General features: G+C 45.4%; 1 protein-coding gene across 1 annotated transcript; it reads left to right on the top strand.

Moving 5' to 3' along the window:
* Positions 1-4,641: 4,641 nt before the first annotated feature.
* On the top strand, positions 4,642-13,964 carry ZNF45 (zinc finger protein 45). Its single transcript, XM_015560891.1, has 4 exons — positions 4,642-4,717; positions 6,468-6,594; positions 8,051-8,194; positions 12,412-13,964. The coding sequence occupies exons 1-4, from the start codon at positions 4,703-4,705 to the stop codon at positions 13,962-13,964; spliced, it is 1,839 nt and encodes a 612-aa protein (XP_015416377.1). The 5' UTR covers positions 4,642-4,702.
* Positions 13,965-15,580: the final 1,616 nt, after the last annotated feature.

Raw genomic sequence — 15,580 nt, 5'->3', positions numbered from 1 at the left:
GTCACAGGTGCTGTTTCTGGGGCTGGGGACCTGACAGCTGAGTAAGCAATCACAAGGGAGAGGGTTGACCTACTAATTACCCCCCTCCCCCAAGACGTAATGGAAAGGTCTCCCTGCAAAGCACTCTTGCTGAGCAGAAGTCACCAGGCAAATAGAGGCCAGAGCAAAGGGGGTTACAAAGTCCAAGGGCATTTCTTCCGAGATGGGAAAGGTTTACGTTTCCCTTACCATACCAGGGTTCTGCTGTCTGAAGTCAGATGGCTAGTAATGATTAACTAATAAATACTTAAACAGTGATTAACTAATGATGATCTCTTAACCTGGGCATTTTACCCTCAATCTCCACCCTCACGCCCCTCGAATCAGATTCTTGCTGAGAGCTACAGGAGAACTTGTATTAGGGCCCCAGGTGAGGTTGGGCGGGACACTCACTGTGCAGGGCTCCGGGAGGAAGGGCTGAGTGGTGTCTGCTCATCGGGCTGTGTGTGCGGCTGCAGCCACCCGGGGAAGGGGTTCCCTGACTCCTTCCTGTAAAGCAGCCACGTGGGTAGCTTCCATTGACTGTTTAAGCTGCCGGACACAGTTCCAAATGTCTTATGTGTCGTCACTCAGACTGACTAACCTTCCTATGCGGTTTTGCAGGGCGGTGGTTATTATTGCCATTACCTCTAGTACTCATTGAGGTGACATTGGTTAATAAAATCATGCAGGTCTCGGGTGTACAATTCTACAGTACATCATCTGTGTAGGGTACTGTGTGTTCGCCACCCTAAGTCAGTATGTTTACTAAACATTTAAATGACACAGGTAGTTGTGTTTCATTTCTGTTGGGACAGCCCTGGCCTAGATGGGAGCCTCCCTTTCCACTCTGAGGATTTGCCTCCAGGGGCACGTGTAAGTCACTGTTGCCTGTTGAAGCGCATTGTACTAGCACCGAGTGCTAGCAAGTTGGAGATGCCCGTGTTCACACACCAGTGGTCTGACTCCAGAGCCTACACCCTTCACAACTCCGTTCTCTCCTCCCTCAAGCAGCTTCTTTGGCTTCAGGTCCCTCTCCCGTTTCTGTCTGACCTTCATCCCAAGCTCTCAAGCCCTCACGTCTCTTCCCGTGAGCCCTTAAACTCCCATCTGCTTATCTTTATCTTTAGGAGCAACCAAGAGGCAAGATCTAGAAAACTGGCTCTGACGTGAGATCTGGATTCAGGGCCCACCGGCCTCTTGACCTCACTGCGCCCCAGCTTCCTTATCTGTGAAATGAGAACAGTGGTCGTCGTCACTGACTGAGAACTTCCTACAGTGCCAGGTACTGTGCCACGGGCATTGCGTGGATTAGCTCATCCATTTCCCACAACAATCCTGTGCCTAACGTTCCGTTCTCTCCTTACAGCTGAGAATAGGCACAGAGGGGTCCGCGCTTGGAGCCAGGTCACACCACTGGTGCAGCAGTAGGTTCTTCGCAGGTACCTTGATGAAACAATGCTTCCTGGATGCTTCTCAAGGCCCCTGGCATGTCCTTGGCGCTTATTTCATGTTAAATTTTGCCATTTTTGTTGCTTTTATCATTACTGTGATCACTTTTTTCATTTCTCTTCACCTCCATGATAGTTTTTTTTTTATTTTTAAAAGGGCGAATAGCAAGATTAAAATATGTCTACTAATTAATTCCCTTTTAAAAATATATATTTTATTGATTTTTTACTGAGAGGAAGGGAGAGGAATAAGGAGTTAGAAACATCGATGAGAGAGAAACATCGATCAGCTGCCTCCTGCACACTCCCTACTGGGGATGTGCCTGCAACCAAGGTACATGCCCTTGACCGGAATCGAACCCAGGACCCTTGAGTCCGCAGGCTGACGCTCTATCCATTGAGCCAAACCGGTTAGGGCTCCATGATAGTTTTTTTAAGACCTTGCTGTTAACAAAGTAAATTTGGAAAGGACTTAATAGCTTGTTTTTTAAAATCCTCACCCAAGGATGTTGTTGTTTTTAGGTTTTTTATTTTCAGGGTGTTTTTTTTTTTTTTTAATTATTATTTTAGAGAGAAGGAAAGAGAAGGAGAAAAACATTGATGTGAGAGAGAAACATTGATCCTTTGACTCCCGTATGTGCCACGACCTGGGATCAAACTCATAACCTTTTGGTGTACAGGATGGCGCTCCAGCCAACTGAGCCACACCGGCCAGCAGGACTTACACTGGCTCTGACGTGAGATCTGGATTCAGGGCCCACCGGCCTCTTGACCTCACTGCGCCCCAGCTTCCTTATCTGTGAAATGAGAACAGTGGTCGTCGTCACTGACTGAGAACTTCCTACAGTGCCAGGTACTGTGCCACGGGCATTGCGTGGATTAGCTCATCCATTTCCCACAACAATCCTGTGCCTAACGTTCCGTTCTCTCCTTACAGCTGAGAATAGGCACAGAGGGGTCCGCGCTTGGAGCCAGGTCACACCACTGGTGCAGCAGTAGGTTCTTCGCAGGTACCTTGATGAAACAATGCTTCCTGGATGCTTCTCAAGGCCCCTGGCATGTCCTTGGCGCTTATTTCATGTTAAATTTTGCCATTTTTGTTGCTTTTATCATTACTGTGATCACTTTTTTCATTTCTCTTCACCTCCATGATAGTTTTTTTTTTAAGGGAGAATGATGATTTTTATTGTTTTAATTTATTTTTATTTTTAATATATTTTATTGATTTTTTACAGAGAGGAAGGGAGAGGGATAGAGAGTTAGAAACATCAATGAGAGAAACATCGACCAGCTGCCTCCTGCACACCGCACTGCAGCCGCCTCCCCGCAACCCAGGTACATGCCCTTGACCGGAATCGAACCTGGGACCCCTCAATCCGCAGGCTGACGCTCTATCCATTGAGCCAAACCGGTTAGGGCTCCATGATAGTTTTTTTAAGACCTTGCTGTTAACAAAGTAAATTTGGAAAGGACTTAATAGCTTGTTTTTTAAAATCCTCACCCAAGGATGTTGTTGTTTTTAGGTTTTTTATTTTCAGGGTGTTTTTTTTTAAAAAAATTATTATTTTAGAGAGAAGGAAAGAGAAGGAGAAAAACATTGATGTGAGAGAGAAACATTGATCCTTTGACTCCCGTATGTGCCACGACCTGGGATCAAACTCATAACCTTTTGGTGTACAGGATGGCGCTCCAGCCAACTGAGCCACACGGGACAGGGCAGGACTTATTCGCTTTAAAAAAAACAGTCATCTGCCGAAGCCGGTTTGGCTCAGTGGATAGAGCGTCGGCCTGCGGACTGAAGGGTCCCAGGTTCAATTCCGGTCGGGGGCATGTACCTTGGTTGCGGGCACATCCCCAGAACATTGATGTGAGAGAGAAACATTGATCCTTTGACTCCCGTATGTGCCACGACCTGGGATCAAACTCATAACCTTTTGGTGTACAGGATGGCGCTCCAGCCAACTGAGCCACACCGGCCAGGGCAGGACTTACTCGCTTTAAAAAAAACAGTCATCTGTATAGTCAGATCCATAGAGAAAGATAGCGTTTGGCAGGGGCTGAGGGAAGGAGGGTGGAGAGTTATTGTTTAATGGGTACAGAGTTTCAGTTTGGGATGGTGAACAATTCCTGCAGATGGATGGTGGTGATGGTTGCACAACAATATGAAAGCACTTAATGAACTATATACCCAAAATGGTTAAATAGTAAATTTTCTTATGTATACTTTATACAGGAAGAAATTGTCTGCTCTTAAATATTTTTGCAAAGGCATCAAATTAAGTATGCGAAAGCAAGAAAGAATATGTATTTCAGAGGTCATGTGGAGGTCACATGACAGACCAGCCTCCTCTGAAGGCTCCACTGACAGGAACCATTTATGAGACTGGTTTTATGTTACTTGCTTCTCTTTTTTTCTTTTTTCTTTTTTTAATATATGTGCCAATATATATTTTATTTTTTAATTATTTTTAAGATATATATTCTATTGATTTCAGAGAGGAAGGTAGAAGGATAGAGGGATAGAAACATCAATGATGAGAGTGAATCATCGACCACCCACCTCCCGTGCAACCCACAATGGGGATTGAGCTCGCACCCCAGGCAAGTGCCCTGATTGGGAATTGAACCACGACCTCCCGGTTCATAAGTCAACGCTCAACCACTGAGCCACGCCAGCGGGGCATGTGTTACTTGCTTTTCTGCTGCTACTAGTAAGGTGCCCTGAAAGTGTTCGCTGAGCTTCCTGCCTACCACTTGATTCTTACCACAATCCTGTGTGATAGGCACTGTTAATCCCTCCATTTTACAGAAGAGAGAATTAAGGAATGAAGATATTAATAATTTGCTCAAGATTTCACAGCTACTAAGTAGCAGTGTCATTTGGCCCCAGGGATTACTCCCTTAACCTGTGTCCTCTACCCTCAGTGTCCACTCTCCCAGAATTAGAATCGTCCCCTGAGGGCTGCATGAACTTGCATTAGGGCCACTGTGTGTGGTTGGGCAGGTGGCTCACTGTGCGGGAGCTCTTGGCTGAAGGTGTCTGGAAGGCAGTCTGCATTCTGCTCATCAGGGCACCAGGCTCAGTGGGTGTGTGTTCACAGGGTGGGTGAGGGGTTCACATAACGCAGTCATAGGGGTTAGTGACACCCTCGGCCAGAATCTAATGCTTTTTTTCCTTCTTCCCCCTTGTGCCTTCCCAAGACTCAGCCCTTCCCGAGAAGGAGGAGGACAAAATGGCCAAGTTCAAGGTGGGTTGGGCTTGCCTGTCTAGGTTTTAAATTGTCATCTCATTTCTCAATGACTAGACACATCCTGTTTCTTTTTCTCGGAAGGATTAAAGAGAACAGTAGGCATTCAGGGCCCTTGTATTGTCAGATGATTACTACTGTTTATTTTAGTGTAGGTTATTTTCTACTAGAGAGAGAGAGAGAAACATTGATGTGAGAGAGGAACGTCGATGGGTTGCCTCCATACATGCCCTGACCGGGGATTGAAACCGCAACCTAGGTATGTGCCCTGACTGAAAATCGAACCCTCAGCCTTTTGGTGTATGGGATGACACTATAACCCACTGAGCCACCTGGCCAGGACTCATCCAACTGATGCAAAAAGACTCCTAAGTTTTACTTGGAGACAAGTAAAAGACAGAGAGACAAGGGAAAAGAATTCCCCAGTCAGAGACTTAGCCCTTTGTGTGTGGTGCCTGGTTATGCTGGTGGGTAGAAAACACCTCAAATAGCCCTAACTGGTTTGGCTCAGTGGATAGAGCGTCGGCCTGAGGACTGAAGGGTCCCAGGTTCGATTCTGGTCAAGGGCATGTACCTTGGTTGCGGGCACATCCCCAGTAGGGGGTGTGCAGGAGGCAGCTGATCGATGTTTCTCTCTCTTTGATGTTTCTAACTCTCTATCCCGCTCCCCTCCTCTCTGTAAAAAATCAATAAAATATATTTTAGAAAAAAGAAAACACCTCAAATACTGCCTCTCCCTGCTCTCTCTTCAGTGGCCCCATCTTCTTTATGATTTCTGTTGCACCTGCATGTACTGCAGTCCAGTGACGAACACAGTTTCCATATAAAAAGTTAAGACAAAACTGTGTACCAGTGATTCTTAATCAGGGGCAATGTTGCCTCCAGTGGACACCTGGACACATTTTGGTGTCATAACTTGAGGCGGCTCCTGGTATCTCGCGTGTAGAAGGTAAGGATTCTGCTAACCATCCTACAACGCAGCCCCACCATGAAGAGTTACCTGGCCAAATACGTCAGTAGAGTCAAGGATGAAAAATCACGCTGTACTCAAAGCTGTACCGGACTAATAGTACAATGTGGGTGGCAATATTTATAAGCCATACGATAAAGAAACAAAACTTAAAATCTCCAGTAGAAATTTTACAGTCATAAGAGAAAAAATCCCAATCAGAGTCTGAGCAAAGGTACTAAAGAAAAAGTAAAGATGACCAGTAAATATATAAGAATATGATGCACTTATTATCATATAATGCCAATAACCAAAATAAATTGTATTTTACTGATCAGATTGCCAATGATTTCAACATTTGTTGGCCCCGACCAGGCAGTTCAGTTGGTTAGAGCATCGTCCTGATATGCCAAGGTTGTGGGTTTGATTCCTGGTCAAGGCACCGACAAGACTCAACCAGTGGGGTGCAGGGTGGGGGCCCGAGGTGGAGCTGACCCGCGGCCCGGAAGACCCTGGCTGAATTGTGGACCAACCACGAAGCCCTTCCCTGCTCGCTGGAAACCCTGAACTCCATGCCCCCAAGCCCTGGCCCCCCTGAAAGTTCAAAAATGAGTATGTGGGGGTGTGGGGGGGCAGTGGGAGGGGTAAAGACACATATGGTTTCTTGTACTTCAGATTTACATGCCCCTGGGACAGACTTCTCCACTGAATTGCTGTAAAATACACAGAGCTGCTTTCAATGCTGCCCCTCTCCCGTGAGCCTGGTTATGGGACTGAGGTCATCTGTGTGCGGTGTTGTAGGAGGCGGTGACGTTCCAGGACGTGGCTGTGGTCTTCACGGAGGAGGAGCTGGCGCTGCTGGACCCGTCCCAGAGGAAGCTGTACCGAGACGTGATGCTGGAGAACTTCCGGAACCTGGTCTCAGTGGGTGAGGCAGGCGCTCTGTGACTGAACTCGAGCCCCCTGCGCTGTTTGTGTCCTTTGATGTGTGGGGCTTCGGAACTCTGTAGCTGGTTGTCAGTTTTCTTTTCTTTTTTAAAAGTGTTTTTAAAAAATATATTTGTATTGATTTCAGAAAGGAAGGGAGAGTGAGAGAGAGATAGAAACATCAGTGCTGAGAGAGAATCATTGATCGGCTGCCCCCTGCATGTCCCCCACTGGACATCGAGCCTGCAACGTGGGCATGTGCCCTTGACCAGAATCGAACCCGGGACCCTTCAGTCCGCAGGCCAATGCTCTATTCACTGAGCCAAACTGGCTAAGGTGCCAGTTTTCTAAGCAGCGTGAGACACAGCAATGGCATCTTTCTGGTCTTCCTCCCCCAGCTAAAGTGTGTTTTGTAAGTTAACTATAAATTGGCAGTGTGCCTGTTAACACGTTCCTGGCCTTTCTCAAGTTGTAATCATGTCCAGTTAGTGGGTCTTGACACCCATCTAGGAAATTGAACCAGCACTTTTGTTAACCCGAGGATATTTTTCCATTGATTTTTAGAGGGAGTAGAAGTGAGGGGAGAGACAGAGAGAGAGAAACATCGATGTGAGAGAGAGACTTCGATTGATTGCCTCCCACACTCGCCCAGACCAGGGCTGGGGATCCCTCCAGCAACTGAAGTGCGTGCCCTTATCCGGAATCGTTCAGTCCCAGGGCCGACGCTCTATCCACTGAGCCAGACTGGCTAGGGCTGAACCAGCACTTTTTAGTGAAATAAAATGGGGTAGAAAATAGCAGAGCCCCTGGCAGTCACTGCACACGGCAGTGGAATCTGCGGCCTGTGCCGAATGGGGTGAGGAATGGTGGAGGGGGTGTGATGAAGGTAGACTTTTTTTTACATTTTAGCTGTTTTATAGAGATGTAGTTTACATACACATACCCTACGTATCATACAGTTCACCCATTTACAGTATATAGTTCAGCAGTTTTTAATTTTTTTATTTATTTTTAATATATTTTATTGATTTTCCACAGAGAGGAAGGGAGAGGGATAGAGAGCCAGAAACATCGATGAGAGAGAAACATTGATCAGCTGCCTCCTGCACACTCCCCACTGGGGATGTGCCCGCAACCAAGGCACATGCCCTTGACCGGAATCGAACCTGAGACCCCTGAGTCCGCAGGCCGACGCTCTATCCACTGAGCCAAACCGGCCAGGGCAGCAGTTTTTAGTATATTCAAAAATTAACATTTTCCCCTCAATAGTTTATACTTAACGTCTGTATGTCCTGGGCTTTTTGCATAAAATGCGTTTTCTCTGGCAGGCCATAATTAACAGTTTGGAAAACATGAATTTTGACGATCTGAAGGTGATACAGTGAGAAGTCACATTTTTTACTAATTTTGGCCGTTAATGTATTAATTGTAAATGTTTGTCCCTTGCCTTTTCACAGGGCATCTGTCCTTCACAGCAGGTGTCATTCTCCCAGCCCCTCCCTTACCTCATATAGGGCTTTCCCCAAATGTTAGCCCCCAATTAGAGAGAGAAGAAAAGCTTTGCATGATGAGGACAGTGACCCAGAGCCACAGCTCCTCAGGTGAGAGCCATGGGACTCAGCCTGTCCTGCTTCTATTTTTTTTTTTTAAGGACAGAATACGTTTGTATTGGGGGCAGGATTATGTTTTTAAAGGTGAGAAAACACTCACACTCCCAAGGAGCCAAATTAACATTCGTAGGTAAATTCAAGCTATGAGTCACACCACACCAACTGGAAACAGCCTGGGTTTAATCTCTGCCCTGCTTCTATTTTAAAAATATATTTTTATTCATTTCAGAGAGGAAGGGAGAGTGAGAGAGATAGACACATCAAACATCAATGATGAGAGAGAATCATTGATTGGCTGCCTCCTGCACGCCCCCTACTGGGGATCGAGCCCACATCCCGGGCCTGTGCTCTTGACCGGAATTGAATTTGGGCCCCTTCAGTCCGCAGGCCGATGGTTCTATCCACTGAGCCAAACCGCCTAGGGCTGTCCTGCTTCTTGTCACCTCCACCAGTGAGACGCTGGTCTGAGCCACCTGTCACCTCCACCACCGTGGTGCTGGTCTGAGTCAGGGCCTCGTCTGTGGATCGCTGCAGCAGTCTGTATGGCTCTCACTCTCCGGTTTTGCTCTTTTACAATGAATTCTCTACTCCAAGTGATTTTATGAGTGTTTGTCAGATCTTGTCGGTCCTCTGCTCAAAATCTCTACTAGCTTCTTATCTGATTCAAAGTAAAATCCAGGTACTTAAAGTGGCTTATAGTGCCCCACATGGCTCTGCCCCCCCGCCCCCCCGTCCACCCCCTTGCCATCCCTCTATAAACGTGACCTGTCACTGTCCCCTTTGTCACCTGCTCCGTCCGGTTTGGGCCCTTTGCTGTGCCAAGCGTGCTCCCGCCTCGTCACCCTCTCCTTGTTCTTTCTGTCAGGAGCACTGTTTCCCTCGTCATTCTCCCAGCCCCTCCCTTACCTCACATAGGGCTTTCCCCAAATGTTAACCTCATAAGAGAGGCCTCCATGACCCCTCTGTGCATAATACCTTCTGCCTCCACTCCCTTCCCCTACCCTGTCTTGGTTGGTGTCTAAGCACTTACCTTATTAACATATATTTTTATTTATCGTGCTATAGTCCATTGGAATACAGTCTCAGGAGCAGAGAAATTCTGTTTTCTTTATTGCTTTATCCTCGCTATAGAGAGCAGAGTTAGAAGAAGGCAGGTGTGCTATAAATATTTATCAAATATATCAGATATATGAATGAGTTAATGATGGTTACATAGACCATTTTCCATTCACCTCTGAGATCCTTAAAGTGTGGTAATAAAAAATGTGTGCCCAGCCCTAACTGGTTTGGCTCAGTGGATAGAGCATCGGCCTGCGGACTGAAGGGTCCTGGGTTCGATTCCAGTCAAGGGCATGTACCTTGGTTACGGGCTCATCCCCAGTAGGGGGTGTGCAGGAGGCAGCTGATCGATGTGTCTCTCTCATCGATGTTTCTAGCTCTCTATCCCTCTCTCTTCCTCTCTGTGAAAAAATCAATAAAATACATTTTTTAAAAAAAAGTGTGCCCTGGCCGGTGTGGCTTATGGTTGGAATGTCATCCCATGCACCGAAGGGTCATGGGCTCAATCCCCGGCCAGGGAACATACCCGGTTGTGGGTTCGAACCACAGGAGGCAACTAATCAATGTTTCTCTTTCACATTGACGTTTTTCTCTTTCTCTCCCCCTCTCCCTAAAAAAATTAAACAAAAACATATCCTCGGGTGAGGGTTTTAAAAAAAACAACTGTGATGAAGGTAGTCTAGAACAGTTTTTCCCCTTGACAGGTGTCTAATTTTATTAGGTGCTTTTGAGTATAGATAGAAAAGCTTAGCTTTTCGTTTGTAACCAACTTGATTATCATTTTCCCCCTGTGGTTTTCCTGCAGCCTTTAGTAGTGAATCATACTGTCTTGGTTAAGGACTGCTTTTTCGAATGAAGATTCTTAATAGCCATTTTATACAGAGATGCCTTTACTGCTTACAAAGCACCTCTGATATTTTCCTATTTTGTTAATTTTCATCAAAAGCTACTAAATTCCTTTCAAGTTCACTACCTCCTGCCTTCAGCTTCAAAACCATTGGTGTGGTCCATATGGAAAATGTATCTCTACTCATCATTTTGAGAGTCTACTTTCACAAACATTATTCCTGGGGCTCTAAATATTGACTCCTACTTCAAAAAGGAAATATTTTGCACACACAGAAAGGAAATATGTACAAAAACCAAAGAAAGCCACCAGTCCATAGGCCCCATGGTCACTTTTATCCTTGATGATCCTAGATCTAGAGAGAGAGGAAGGGAAAGGGAGAGAGAGAGAAACATCCACGCGAGAAACATCACTTGGTTGCTTCCCGTATGTGCCCCAACCAGGGATGGGACCTGCGACCTGGGTATGTGCCCTCACCCAGAATTGAACCTGAGTCCCTTTATGCATGGGATGCTGCTCTAATCACTGAGCAACACTGGCCCGGGCGAGAGAGTGATGTTTATTTTTACTGTAAACCTTTACCCACCCCACCCCCGATGTCCTCCTGAAGGATATTTCCCAGCAGGAGATGAAGGACACTCTGCTTACACTCTGAACTTCAGACACGTGGATGTATAAGGATTTTTCTCCCAAACATGTCTTTCCAACCCGCTCAGTGTCTCAAAGGCTCTGAACGTTGGAGTAAACTTCTAATAAAATAATTCAAAGCAAAGGCTTTCAACGTGGCCTGGGGACATCCTCTGGATGGGTTTCCCTAGACCTGAGCATTTGGTCGGATGTGCATACAGTAGGCAGAAGAGAAGGCTTTTAGTAAGGTGCAGCTTCATCATCAAAGTATTTTTCTTTTTTCCAAAACAGATTTGTAAAAAACGGTGTTTGTTGTGCTCCGTATAAACCTTTTATACTAAATAAATAGCAAACTACATTCTTCTCAAAGATGTGACTAGTGTTTCTGAGGCCTCTGCCATATGTGTCATGCACAGTGAAACCATTTTGCAAAAGCAGTGACTTAAGCAGCCAACCCTAATGGTTCATTAAAGTATTTCCCCGTTTTTAGCTAAAAGTCATAGGGCTCTTTCTGCTTTTGTGTAAAGTTTGTACAGCTAGCCGTGTAAAATACGGACACCTTTTAAAAAACAGAAGTGAAGTAGAAACTCAGAATCCTTTTGATTCAGCTCTTTTATGTTTCATAAAAAGGGGGGTAGTGACTTAAGCAGCCAACCCTAATGGTTCATTAAAGTATTTCCCCGTTTTTAGCTAAAAGTCATAGGGCTCTTTCTGCTTTTGTGTAAAGTTTGTACAGCTAGCCGTGTAAAATACGGACACCTTTTAAAAAACAGAAGTGAAGTAGAAACTCAGAATCCTTTTGATTCAGCTCTTTTATGTTTCATAAAAAGAGGGCGGGGGGAGCCCTAACCGGTTTGGCTCAGTGGATAGAGCGTAAGCCTGCGGACTCAAGGGTCCCAGTTTCGATTCCGGTCAAGGGCATGTACCTTGGTTGCGGGCACATCCCCAGTAGGGGGCGTGCAAGAGGCAACTGATCGATGTGTCTCTCTCATTGATGTTTCTAACTCTCTATCCCTCTCCTCTCTGTAAAAAATCAATAAAATATATTTTTTAAAAAAGAGGGGGGGAAATAATGCAAGACCCAGAATTTTGGGATGGTTGGTGTGCGTCCCTTCTTTTTACTTTTTGATTGGCTGCCTATGTGCCAGTTGATGATGTAGCTGAGCTGTTGGTGCTGCCACCGCTGCCCATATCCGTGTGATGCCGCAGGGACCACCACTGCAGCTGCCCCGGACTGCATAAAGCTTCCCACTCCAGCGAGGTTGATAACAGCAGCATGCCGAGCAGATACGGCCTGCTCTGGACCCGCAGGGTTTGTTCAGAGCCCTGCTCCCCTGGCTGCTGCAGACTAGAAGCTGTAGGTTGCTGGGGTGGTTGAGTTGTCGAGGAAGTATTTTTCTTGCTCTGCAGCCACCACATTTCTAACTTGTGGCTCACTTTTGAAACCTAGTCCAATGCCTACATGTGTCTTGTTAGTGAGCAGTGAATGGGAGCCTGGTGGACCATCTCTTGGTTCCCAGAGTCATGTAAATCTACATGATACATGATAATAAAAACGGAGCTTTCTCCTGGTTCCATAAAGCCTCAGGGGGTTGGCCTACGTTTATGTATAACCTTGACATTTCTGAACAAAAGCATCCACATGCCCATCTCCAAATTCTCTTTATTCTTTTAGGAGACAAGAGTCTACGTAACATGGAGGTCATTCAAGAAATTGGATTAAGGGACCTGCCCCACGAAGAGTTTTTCTACTCACAAATCTGGCAACAGGTTACCAAGGGTTTAACCAGATGTCAAGATTCCACAGTAAACATTCAAGGAACTGGCTCTCTGTTGGAAAAACAAGGTGATGCGCACTATAAATACGAGGAATTCGGTAAGGGCTTTAATCAGCGTTCGCATCTTCAGGTTCACCGCAGAGTCCATAATGGAGAAAAACGCCACAAAGGAGAGATGTGCGAGAAAGGTATTATTCAGGACTCTTGTCCTCAAATTAATAAGACGGCCCATGCAGGAGAGAAGCCCTGTAAATGTGAAAAATGTGAAAATGCCTTCCACCGGGTTTCAAGTCTTCAAGCCCATCAGAGAGTCCTCAGTAGAGGGAAATCGTACAAATATGATACATCATGTAAGAATTTTAGTCAGAGGTCATATCTTCCTCATCATCAGAGAGTTCTTACAGGAGAAAATCCACACAAATTTGAGGAGTGCGGAAGACATGTTAAGCAAAGCTCACATTGTCTAACTTCTCTGATAACCCACACATCAGAGAAACCCTATAAATGTGAGGAGTGTGGGGTGGGCTTCAGTCAGAGTGCACATCTTCAAGTCCATCAGAGAGTTCACATGGGAGAGAAACCTTACAAATGCGAAAAGTGTGGGAAGGGCTTCCGTTGGCATTCACGACTGCAGGCTCACCAACGAATGCACACAGGTGAGAAGCCATACAAATGCGATGCATGTGGCAAGGCTTTTAAGCATAGCTCACACCTTAACATTCATTGTAGAATCCACACAGGAGAGAAACCCTATAAATGTGAGGAGTGTGGGAAAGGCTTCAGTGCAGGCTCACACCTTCAAGTCCATCAGAGAGTCCACACCGGAGAGAAACCGTACAAATGTGAGAGGTGTGGGAAGGGCTTCGGTCAGGCCTCAAATCTTCTGGACCATCAAAAAGGCCACACTGGTGAGAAACCCTATCCATGTGATGCCTGTGGGAAAGGCTTCAGTCGGAGGTCAGAACTGAAGGCTCACTGTAGAATCCACACAGGAGAGAAACCCTATAAATGTGAGGAGTGTGGGAAGGGCTTCAGTCAGCCCTCAAATCTTCTGTCCCATCAAAGAGGCCACACTGGAGAAAAACCATACAAATGTGGTACATGTGGGAAGGGCTTCAGTCGGAGTTCAGAACTGAAGGTTCACTGTAGAATCCACACAGGAGAGAAACCCTATAAATGTGAGGAGTGTGGGAAGGCCTTCAGTCAGTCTTCAAGTCTTCATGTGCATCATCAAAGAGTCCACACGGGAGAGAAACCGTATCAGTGTGCAGAGTGTGGGAAGGGCTTCAGTGTAAGGTCACAGCTTCATCTCCATCAGAAGGTCCATACTGGAGAGAAACCATATAAATGTGAAAAGTGTGGGAAGGTCTTTAGTAGGAGCAAAGCAAAACATGCGTTTGAAAGAGCGAGTACTTCAGCCAGAGCTCAACATGTCACAATGGTTGGGTGACCACATCAGAGAAGCCTTGTGATAGTGGAGACATAAGGACTTTACGCAGAACCTTGACAGTTAGTAAATATTAAAAAGAAGAGAAGCTTAGAAAGGATGGGTCTGATCTGAAGTTAACCAACAACACTAAGATGAAATGCTAGAAACTCCCCTATCATGGGTGGGGAACACCCGGCATGTGGGCTGGATAAGGCCCACAAAATCTTTTGGTCTGGCCCAGTTTGACCAGAAATAGCAGGCTGATTTTTAAATTGATAATTTATATGGCCCATGAATGGTATTATAAATATCCAAATGGCCCTTGGCAGAAAATAGGTTCCCCACCCTTGCCCTAGAATGTAAGTGTGAAGAGGGTAACAGCTTTGTTGACTGCCAAATCTACGCTGCCTTTTCAGTGCTTAACACATAGTGGGTGTTCACTATATTTTTCCCATTGACTTTCTAGAGAGAGTGTAAGGAAAAGAAAGAGAGAGAGATTGATGTGAGAGAGACATGTCAATTGGTTGCCTCCCACACGTGGAACCTTTAATTCAGGTATGTGCCTTTGACCAGAAATCAAACCTGAGACCGTTCCGTTCAAAGGCTGGCGCTCAAATCACTGAGACACACCAGCCAGGGCCAGTAATTGTTAATGCATAAAAGAGAGAACAGCCATATTTGAAATTTCTGTTCAGTTCATCTCTAAATATTTATATAAGCTTATACTTAAAAGAGGAATTCTGCAAGGCTTGGAGCACAATTTAAATTAGACACACGGGCACATTTACAAACCTGCAGGTCCTGTGAACTAGTGTTTATCAAACTGAGGGTTGCAAACTATTAGTAAGTCCAGAAACCTATTCAGCTGTTATGAGCAGCACTTTTGTATGCTAACAATTGAAATTTGCATGCATATTATAATTTGAAGTAAAAATCTTAAGTTTAGGGAGGAACCAAGATGGCGGCGTAGGTAATCACCTGTACTTGCTGCCTCGCACAACCACATCAAAACTACAATTAAAAGACAAAACGGTATCATCCAGAGGGAGAGAGAGAAACATCTATGTGAGAGAGACACATGGATCAGCTGCCTCTTCCATGGCACGTGGATTGAACCTGCAACCCAGGTATGTGCCCTTGACCGGGAATTGAACCTATGACCCTTTGGTCCAAGGGCTGACACTCTAACTACTGAGCAACCAGCCAGGGCTTCTTTACTTGTCCTTGATTTCCCATATACCCTATTTTCTTTTGTGAATTATTTTCTTGTTCTTGATTTTTGAGAGTTTTTTTGTATGTTCTGGACACATGTTCTTTATCACCCATGTGTTTGCAAATATTTTTATCCATCTGTGCAATTTGTATTTTTAACTATTTTTCACAGATGGAGTTAAAAAATTTTTTTATAAAGTTTAATTTTTTTCTTCCATTGGTTGCACTTTTGGTTTCAGATCTAAGAACCCTGCCTAATCCAAGTTTACAAAGATTTTTTTCTCCTTTTAAAAAAATTAAATTCATGCCAAAACCGGTTTGGCTCAGTGGATAGAGTGTCGGCCTGCGGACTGAAAGGTCCCAGGTTCGATTCCGGTCAAGGGCATGTACTTGGGTTGCGGGCACATCCCCAGTAGGAGATGTGC

This window comes from Myotis davidii, unplaced genomic scaffold (genome assembly GCF_000327345.1).
Source record: "Myotis davidii unplaced genomic scaffold, ASM32734v1 scaffold896, whole genome shotgun sequence".
Classification (NCBI taxonomy): Eukaryota; Metazoa; Chordata; class Mammalia; order Chiroptera; family Vespertilionidae; genus Myotis; species Myotis davidii.
Note: the sequence above shows the minus strand (reverse complement) of the source record. Positions and strands in the feature narration are given on the sequence as shown.